Here is a 10,000-nt window from a genome sequence, read left to right on the forward strand (position 1 = left end):
CCCTGAGCCATCGTGAACCCGTGTGATCCACTTTCCTTTTTTTTTCCTCACAATTTAGTAGTCAGTTTGGGATTTCAATGCGACTGCAATAGCACGTTATTGTGCACCTCTGAATCTAAAACGCAACAAACGGCTGCGAGTCACACGAAGCGAACGGTGGCGGTTGACGGTTCAAAGGAACTGGCGACATGCAGAACATTCGTCAGCTACGAGAACCACGTTTTGCGGGACACACTTCCGAGCTATCTTTTTTGAAACTTTCAAAACTTCGAGTTGTACTGATCTTGTCTTGATGAAAAAAGAATTCTTTTGTGGTTTAAGAATGTTTGTGTAACAAGCTGTCAATTTGTTATTTAGATTTTAAAAGTTAGGTCTAGCACCAAAACGCGGCGTCCCATTGTCTGATCAGGCTGGCCAAGCACAAATAAATTCATTGAAAATTGCTCGCTCTTTACGTAGGGCACCTAGGATGTTCTCCAGCGGTGAGTGTTTAAACGAAAGGGTGTTTGTACTGTGTGTAAAAGCCTGACAGTGTCTGTGATGGTTTACGGAAGGCTGACTGTGCCCTTAAGTTGAAAATCTGCAGTTTAATATTCCGTGTACTGAGCGCAGAGCTGATGAGTATGATTGTCTTGGGAAGGAGGAAACCGAAGAACATTTCCCTGAAGAGGATTTTGTTTCCTTGATAAAGCGGTACTCGAGATTTGAGTCGCAAAAAAAAAGGGTACTATTAGCTCATACTCGCCTGTTTGTTAGCGCACTGGTACTGATCCGACAAAACGCATGTCGGGAAGACACACACATCTTCGTCACTGCTGTCCTCGCAGTCCTGCAGATGATCGCACACGAAGCTGTAGGGAACCCACTTCGCACTATTCTGGCACAAGAAGAGAGGTTGAAAACCTGCTTTGTTCGAGTCAGTACACGACACATCTGCGCCGTGTTCTCTCGAAATGTCGTCATTGGAACTGACGTCATAGTCGAGCCAACACGCACTTTGAGCATCACAGGCGAGGAACTCGTGCGTCAGGTGCTGATCTGGGCACGCAACACTGGGAAATGGAAAGGGATCCGCGGTGACATTTCTGACGTTAAGCTTGGAATGGGCCTTCTGCAGCAAGCTTGCTGGTCCTTGTGTGCTGTCTTTCTTGTTCGTCTCCCTCTTAGTCACTCTGACGTCACTCGATGACGTCAACTGACATAGCGCGGCATTAGGCAGATACTTGTGTTTGGCGCAAGGATCCAAGAAGACATATTCGGTAGATTTTCTGTCAGCAGCGTCCCCGCAGACAGGCCGGCGAGTGCGAACCCGGTGACGTGAGTAATGGGCGATGGACCCGTCCTCCCATTGCAGCAAGTTGTCATACCTGTGGGACAGACAGACAGAGAGACGGACAGACAGACAGACAGACGGGCGGACGGACGGACAGGCAAACAGACAGACAGGCAGGCAGGCAGGCAGTCAGTCAGTCAGACAGACAAACAAATAGGCATACAGCAGGTAGCCAGACAACCTTGCAGGCGTGCGTTTTACAAAGTATGTGTTCGTGAAATCTGTGATGAACTCTCAACAAATGTATTGTTTATTCTTTTTAGGCTAAAACCAACAACATCTCAGGAGCATCTTCAACAGCATACATATGTGGATGTTATAGTTTCGTAATTTATTGGGTAAAGCGTGGTTGGTTGTACCACGGGATTGGTTTTTGAACATTTCGAAACAGTCGTTGCGACTCCACGATCTCTGCTGATCTCTGCGATGCACAACGGTTGTTTTGCCGAACAAGAACGAAGTAATACGAACTATAACGACCTCGGCGATTTTTTGCACGAATCCCAAATCGTTCTAGTTCGTCATCAAAATTCGTCACAGTGGAACCTAGTCTTTACCTAACTGTTTGAGCAGATTGCATTGTTTTGTATTGTATCATATAGTATTGTCTTGTATTGTATCGTATCGTTTCGTATCGTATCGAATTAATTGTATCGTGTCGTTTCGTATCGTGTCGTGTCGTGTCGTGTCGTATCGTAACGTGTCGTGTCGTGTCGTGTCGTGTCGTGTCGTGTTGTTTCGTGTCGTATCGTAACATGTCGTGTCGTGTCCTGTCGTGCCGTGTCGTGTCGTGTCGTATCGTAACGTCTCGTGTACTGTGTTACATTATTTTGCGCTCGGCTACTTACATGTGAGGAAATCTGGCTTCCGTGGATTGCAGCCCGATGAAGGCCGCATTAATATATGTCCACAGCCAAGCCATCTGCTGAAGCAAGGAGAGGTGATACCAAAGGTTGACTGTGGGGAAGGAAGCAAGCGGTGTTCCTTTTTGTTGGCACAATGTCTGCGCCTGACTCCACGTATTACCGGTTGGCATTGTGTGCAACATGTAGCACTTGTCATCAATTTGTAGGCCTCCTGGTTGTGTGATAATAGACGTGATCTTATCTTTCTTACTCCTGGACATAATTGCTGGGTTTATATCGACATTGACCTAGCTCGAGAGAGAGAGAGAGAGAGAGAGAGAGAGAGAGAGAGAGAGAGAGAGAGAGAGGAAGGAGAGAGAGAGAGAGAGACACACACACACACACACACACACACACATACACACACTCACACACACACACGTGTGCACCACCGTCGTCGTTGTCATCATTATCATCATCATCATCATCATCATCACTATCATCATCGCCGTCGTCGTCATCCTCAGCATCGTCGTCATCATCATGGACTGGGTGGCCGAGTGGTAACGCACTTGCTCTCGGAAGCGAGAGGTTGCGAGTTCGACCCTGGGTCAGGGCGTTAGCAATTTTTTTCCCCCTTTCCTAACCTAGGTTCAAGTGCTAGTCTTTCGGATGAGACGAAAAACCGAGGTCCCTTCGTGTACACTACATTGGGGTGTGCACGTTAAAGATCCCACGATTGACAAAAGGGTCTTTCCTGGCAAAATTGTATAGGCATAGATAAAAATGTCCACCAAAATACCCGTGTGACTTGGAATAATAGGCCGTGAAAAGTAGGATATGCGCCGAAATGGCTGCGATCTGCTGGCCGATGTGAATGCGTGATGTATTGTGTAAAAAAATTCCATCTCACACGGCATAAATAAATCCCTGCGCCTTGAATATGTGCGCAATGTAAATTGCATTAAAAAAAAAAAAAATCCCTGCGCTTAGAACTGTACCCACGGAATACGCGCGATATAAGCCTCATATTGATTGATTGATTGATCATCATCATCATCATCATCATCATCATCATCATCATCATCATCATCATCATCATCCATCACTATCACCATTATCATCATCATCATCATGTTGACCTTGTTGACACGTTGTGTCAGGACACCACATCTCATCCTCCCCTCCAGCACACTCTACCGTCTGGTTGCACTCAAAGTGGGGGAGGAAGTCGGACGCGTAGGGCACCGAACAGTTCCACAGACCACTGGGGAGTCTCTCTGGTGCTGATTCCCGCTGCAACAGACGATGTTCGCATATTACTCTGTCAGGATGTCCAAGCGGTGTGACAGAGTTAGGGCCCCAGAATGTTAAAGCCGACTTGTAAAACGTTTGCGGATTATTTGTTTCGAATTTGTAATTGTGTTCAGTATAAAAGACGATGTTCGGGAATAACCCTGTCAGGATTGTGAGGCGGATCTTCACGCTGCTGACGGCGGCTTTGACATTCTGTGGCGCTAGCTCTGCCGAACCGCTTGAAAATCCTGACTGACTTATTTCCGGAAACGTCTTTTATACTGAACAAAATTACAAATTCGAAACAAATAATCCGCAAACGTTTAGAAATTAACAGACTCTTAAAAGACCGACTTTTGTCAATATTTGCGAATCAGCTTTCAAGTTTGAAGGTAAGTTGACATTTCTTTCATTTATATTTTTCATTCTCTCCTGTTTCCATGTTTGTGTGTGTCTGTTCAACTTGTATTTTCTTCACTTCAAAGACTTGTATGTTAAAATATGTGACAGTTTTGTATTGTGTTTCCAATTTGTGTGTGTCTGTTCAACTTGTATTTTCTTCACTTCAAAGACTTGTATGTTAAAATATGTGACAGTTTTGTATTGTGTTTCCAATTTGTGTGTGTCTGTTCAACTTGTATTTTCTTCACTTCAAAGACTTGTATGTTAAAATATGTGACAGTTTTGTATTGTGTTTCCATTTTTGTGTGTGTCTGTTCAACTTGTATTTTCTTCACTTCAAAGACTTGTATGTTAAAATATGTGACAGTTTTGTATTGTGTTTCCAATTTGTGTGTGTCTGTTCAACTTGTATTTTCTTCACTTCAAAGACTTGTATGTTAAAATATGTGACAGTTTTGTATTGTGTTTCCAATTTGTTCCTTTAACTTGCCTTTCCTGTTGTGTGAGTCTTGGAGAATTCACAGCTATTGTGAATTACGAGACACATCACAATCAGACCTGACAAGCTGTCATTCAAGTAATCCGAAGAAAAAAAACCACACACACAACCAGTCATTGGTATCAAAATATGGATGGTTCTGAAAAGAATTTTCTACGATGTTTGTAGATGATTAGACATTTCTAACTTGCCCAAGGTGAAACTGAAAGTTATGGAAAGGGTCTGTCCTTTGAGAATTTCAAATCGTCATTCTAAATTTTGTCATCGTTACATGAGATCTAAAAATACCCCATACAGTTTTCTTTACGTAAATTCAACTGTCCTTTGGCATATCAAATTAAAATGTGTACACAGGTTAGCTCAAATGTATAACGGCGCGGGGTGGGCAGTCTGTCACCCGCTAAAAGATAACGGTTGTTGTTCGTTGAACACGGAAAACCGTTGACTGTTGAACAGATTACATAGGGGAAGGGCTCCTAAAATGGACCGGCTCCTAATATGGACCACCACAAACTAACGGCGCTAGAGCGCTCAAAAAAGTTTTATTCGCTGTATTCACCCTCTCTGGATAACTTGCACATGTCAAAACAGTTGCAGAAACACAAATCTCAAAACCGTTACGCTTTTTCTCTTTTTTCACTTTTGGCAGCGTTCACTCTAAATTCCGCCTAAAACGGACTCGTTTCTGTCTACAGCCAAAGCTTTTATCAAACAAAAATGGCTATATATGACAGCTAAAACCGTATTTGTTACATTTTAGCAGTGTTGACCCCGAGTTTCTACTGCAAACAAAAAATAATAGCAAAATCTCAAAGTATGTGCGAGTCCCCTAATATGGACCACCTTCAACAAATCGAAGAAAATAAAAGCTAAAGGCTATTTTCATTAATTCATTAAGAAGCTTGCTGGTAATAACCTATAACTAGCCCTCGAGATTTAAAAAAAATGCAACGAAAAGTCTTCTTTTCGTGGAAGTTGATAATTTCACTTATTTTCACTCTGTTTTTGATAAGCTTCTTTAGTTTCCTGGTGTGCTTCAAATAATGCTCTCATCAACCCGAAACAGATCAATCTAGAGCATATTTTAATTAGGCTGACTTGTACACTAAGTTGTATCATGTTATTTTGAAATATAGGGGGCTTTTTACAGTGATTCGTGAAGGCCGCTTCACTGGTCCATATTAGGCGCCCAGGCTCCTAATATGGACCCTTTGTGATTTTTTCTGTATTTAATTTTTGCTGAATGTGTATCAAAGCTATTTTACTCTAATTAGGCATAACGGTTAACCTAAGAAAGAAGGACTACCAAACAGAAAATGAAACTTCTTTGCAAGAAAACAAGCTATTTATCAGCATGAAACAAAAAGTGGTCCATATTAGGAGCCCTTCCCCTACAGTGGAATAAAAAGTCCGTTCTTTTAAGCAATGTTTCTTATAAGCGGTATTGTAAGTAGGTTCGACTGTAATTTGTTGTGCTGGAAATATTGCCCAAAGAATCCAGTGTAGAACTTTTATCTTCAGCGCAGCACTTGGGTTTAGTGTTCCTTTCATTTCTTATGATCTCAATGTTTTTCTTGAAAATATCAGATAAATCATTGTTTGATCAAAGGATTCTCGCATTAAGAGAAACAACCTAACTGGCATCTGCTAAAATTGGTTTGAACAAGGACGAGAAATTACCTTGTGGAAAGAGAACAGCACCCTGGCACCTGTGAAAAAGTTCCCAGCCTCCAAATCGTCGAACCTGACGCTGAATTCTGTGACGTCATGCTGTAGTTTTACGTTAGGTATAAAGCAGTAGGTACCAAACGTAGTGTATGGGTTGGTCTTAGAGTTGTTCCTCATTCTTAACTCGATCCTGTTACCGCCAAACTGCCTCGAGGTACGCAAGAAAATATAAACTATGCTAATCATGGTCACGTGATCTGGAGGAACCGAGATTATGGCCGTGTCGTCAATTTCCAGAGGAGAAGGTAGTTTGTCGTAAGGATGCCAGCCCGGCGACTGGACGTAACCTAAGGGGTTTCATGCAAAAACGAGGTGATTATAAACATAAACAGAGGAGAAAGAATTCTTCGTTGACTAAGAAATATCAAAGACACACTCGTTCGCGTGAAGACAGTTGGACTCCCCATCTCAGGTGTGGCCAGAGTTTTACACGGGATATCACCATTCCTCTACTTCCACACATACCAACAGTCAACTGCCTAGCTGCTTGCTGCTGTCTTTATTTTAATCTTGTGGAAAAATTAATTTGTTCAAAAGCCACTAGTGGCTTTGACCAAACTGATTCAAACTAAATCATTGCCCTTCGCGTAGAGAGCATATATAGGCTGTTCATTTTTGGTATGTGACCAACTGGATGGATGATCTTATTCTATGTAAAAGCCTGGCCACATCTGATGGATGATCTTATTCTATGTAAAAGCCTGGCCACATCTGATGGATGATGTTATTCTATGTAAAAGCCTGGCCACATCTGATGGATGATCTTATTCTATGTAAAAGCCTGGCCACATCTGATGGATGATCTTATTCTATGTAAAAGCCTGGCCACATCTGATGGATGATGTTATTCTATGTAAAAGCCTGGCCACATCTGATGGATGATGTTATTCTATGTAAAAGCCTGGCCACATCTGATGGATGATGTTATTCTATGTAAAAGCCTGGCCACATCTGATGGATGATGTTATTCTATGTAAAAGCCTGGCCACATCTGATGGATGATCTTATTCTATGTAAAAGCCTGGCCACATCTGATGGATGATGTTATTCTATGTAAAAGCCTGGCCACATCTGATACGGTGAGACGAACTGTTTTCTCGAGAAAGAGAATGCATTAAGAAACATTATTTTTCTACCAACACTTCCTTCCGAGTGACTCGTCATGTACACAACATTTACGTGCGCTGCATATTTCTGAAAAAGACAGACAGACGTACACATACATCGATGTATGCACGCACGCACGCACGCACACACAAACACACACACACACACACACACACACACACACACACACACACACACATACACACACACACTAAATCACTAACAAACACACAAAAACACACACACACACAAACACAAAAACAAAAACACAGAAATACACACACACACACACACACACACACGCGCGCGCGCACACGCACACACGCGCGCGCGCACGCACACACACACACACGCGCGCACGCACGCACGCGCGCACGCACGCGCGCGCACACACACACACACACACACACACACACACACACACACACATGCGCTCTGAGGAGAGTCTGCACAAAGTTTACTCTGGGAAATAACTCCCTTGCCGAACGTGGGGATCGAACTCAACCGATAGCGATAACTGGTTTCAAGCCAGCGCCGCTACGGACTGGCCAACATCTGGCCAACATCTGGCCAAGCATGGACACGGAATAAGAGAGTCCTTTCACTCGAGCACATTCCAAAAATCAACAGTGTGGCTACATTCTGTGCACAGCAAGAATTTTGATCTGAATTATTTTCGTAGATAGAAATAGGTACAGTCGAACCTGTCCTTGCGACCACCCTTCCAAAGCGACCACCCCTCCAAAGCGACCACTTTTGGTCGGTAGCTTAGGTGGTCTTTACAGACAAGTTAGATTTTAATTCGTAATAAATTCATCAACACAGTCACACTCCACCGACCGCAGCCAAACTATTGGTGTTTGGTATGTCTTTAAGTTGAGAGACGCTCTTGCCCTGAACAGGTCTCTGGTGAGGAACATGGAGCTTCAAACGACAAGGATTGTACAGTATGTGTTTAAGTTGAGAGACGCTCTTGCCCTGAACTGGTCTCTGGTGGGGAACATGGAGCTTCAAAAGACAAGGATTGTACAGTATGTGTTTAAGTTGAGAGACGCTCTTGCCCTGAACAGGTCTCTGGTGGGGAACATGAAGCTTCAAACGACAAGGAATGTCCAGTATGTCTTTAAGTTGAGAGACGCTCTTGCCCTGAACAGGTCTCTGGTGGGGAACATGAAGCTTCAAACGACAAGGATTGTACAGTATGTGTTTAAGTTGAGAGACGCTCTTGCCCTGAACAGGTCTCTGGTGGGGAACATGAAGCTTCAAACGACAAGGATTGTACAGTATGTGTTTAAGTTGAGAGACGCTCTTGCCCTGAACAGGTCTCTGGTGGGGAACATGAAGCTTCAAACGACAAGGATTGTACAGTATGTGTTTAAGTTGAGAGACGCTCTTGCCCTGAACAGGTCTCTGGTGGGGAACATGGAGCTTCAAACGACAAGGATTGTACAGTATGTGTTTAAGTTGAGAGACGCTCTTGCCCTGAACAGGTCTCTGGTGGGGAACATGGAGCTTCAAACGACAAGGATTGTACAGTATGTGTTTAAGTTGAGAGACGCTCTTGCCCTGAACAGGTCTCTGGTGGGGAACATGGAGCTTCAAACGACAAGGATTGTACAGTCGAACCTTCCTTGGACACTGAACCACCAAAAGGGACCAATTTAAAGTGGTCCTTACAGGCAGGTGGTCGTTACTGAAAAGTGGATTACTATACATAGGGAAAACCTCGGTAGGGATACTTTTGGGTGTTCGTAATAGACTCATTCCGAAAAGAGCTCTGTCTGGTTTGTATGGGTTGTGAAAGAGTGAATGCCCTTGCTTTTATTAGAACAAACATTGGAGGGGCCAATCTGTAGCGACGGGTGTGTTTGAAGCACGTATTTGTCCGAGAAAAAGCAAGGGTATTCACTCTTTCACAAACCATACAAACCCGACAGAGTTCTTTCAGTACGTCGTCGATTGGCAGGTTGTTTTCGAAAGGGGATCGCCATGGCAAGTTCGACTGTAACTTTACCCTTTGTCTGAACGAATCTGACCTAAGACAGGCGAAACATAGCGTGTGAGAACCCCATCCTTCCTGGGAGGCACCACAGCCAGAACGTTGATCTCCAGCCTGTAGAACACAGCGAGGTCACCCAAGTCGATTACAATTGTCGCTGATGTGTTGGACGTGGTGACGTCATAGCCTGGTGCTTTCCACAAGTTGCAACCGTTCAGCACACTGCTGCGACGGCCGTGGGTGTCTTCAACACGCACTTGGTTGTCATGGGAACACGTCTGATTCAAGAACAGGATTGAGAGAACTCTTCCTTGGGGTGCTTCTAAGAAGATCGTGCAAAACCCTGTGGAATTGTCGCTGGAAATGGGCTCCCTTAGGCTTGCAGTGTCAGGAGATTTTGGCACGTGCGAAAAGCCAGAAGAATTATGTGTAAAGTTATTTACAGACGAAGCTGTCACAGATTCGTGGCCGTTAGAATGCACCGGTTGCTTGTCTTGAAAGTAAGAAATATTGAGTTCTTCTTCGCCCGTGAAATTGAAGCTTGAGTTTGTCAAAATGCACTGCAAGATATCGGGGCTGAACAACTCTGACTTGCTCGCAGGGGAACTGTTGCCATCAGTGTGGTGTACTGGAAGATTGGAGGTTTCCTGGACTGACAGGCTGGTCTCTGCTTGACTTGGACGGCCTCTGGTTGTTTGAATGGTACTCTGTGAGTCATCGTTTTCCATCAGAATGTTAATAAAGTTCTTGTCAGTGACAGACTTCGCTTCATGGTTGCAACAATTCAGTGT

At 43.8% G+C, this 10,000-nt stretch overlaps 1 protein-coding gene across 1 annotated transcript in view; it reads right to left on the reverse strand.

The window, feature by feature from the left end:
• Window positions 1-9,927, reverse strand: part of LOC138961323 (G-protein coupled receptor GRL101-like) — a 29,218-nt gene extending 19,291 nt beyond the window's left edge. Inside the window, exons 1-6 of the mRNA XM_070332923.1 lie at window positions 9,801-9,927; window positions 9,247-9,453; window positions 6,296-6,390; window positions 6,056-6,145; window positions 3,321-3,474; window positions 2,620-2,726 (exon numbers count right to left, since the gene is read on the reverse strand). Of these exons, the coding sequence (XP_070189024.1) occupies window positions 2,620-2,726; window positions 3,321-3,474; window positions 6,056-6,145; window positions 6,296-6,390; window positions 9,247-9,453; window positions 9,801-9,927 (780 nt within the window). The remainder of the gene's footprint in view (window positions 1-2,619; window positions 2,727-3,320; window positions 3,475-6,055; window positions 6,146-6,295; window positions 6,391-9,246; window positions 9,454-9,800) is intronic.
• Window positions 9,928-10,000: the final 73 nt, after the last annotated feature.

This window comes from Littorina saxatilis, linkage group LG3 (genome assembly GCF_037325665.1).
Source record: "Littorina saxatilis isolate snail1 linkage group LG3, US_GU_Lsax_2.0, whole genome shotgun sequence".
In the NCBI taxonomy this organism is placed as follows: Eukaryota; Metazoa; Mollusca; class Gastropoda; order Littorinimorpha; family Littorinidae; genus Littorina; species Littorina saxatilis.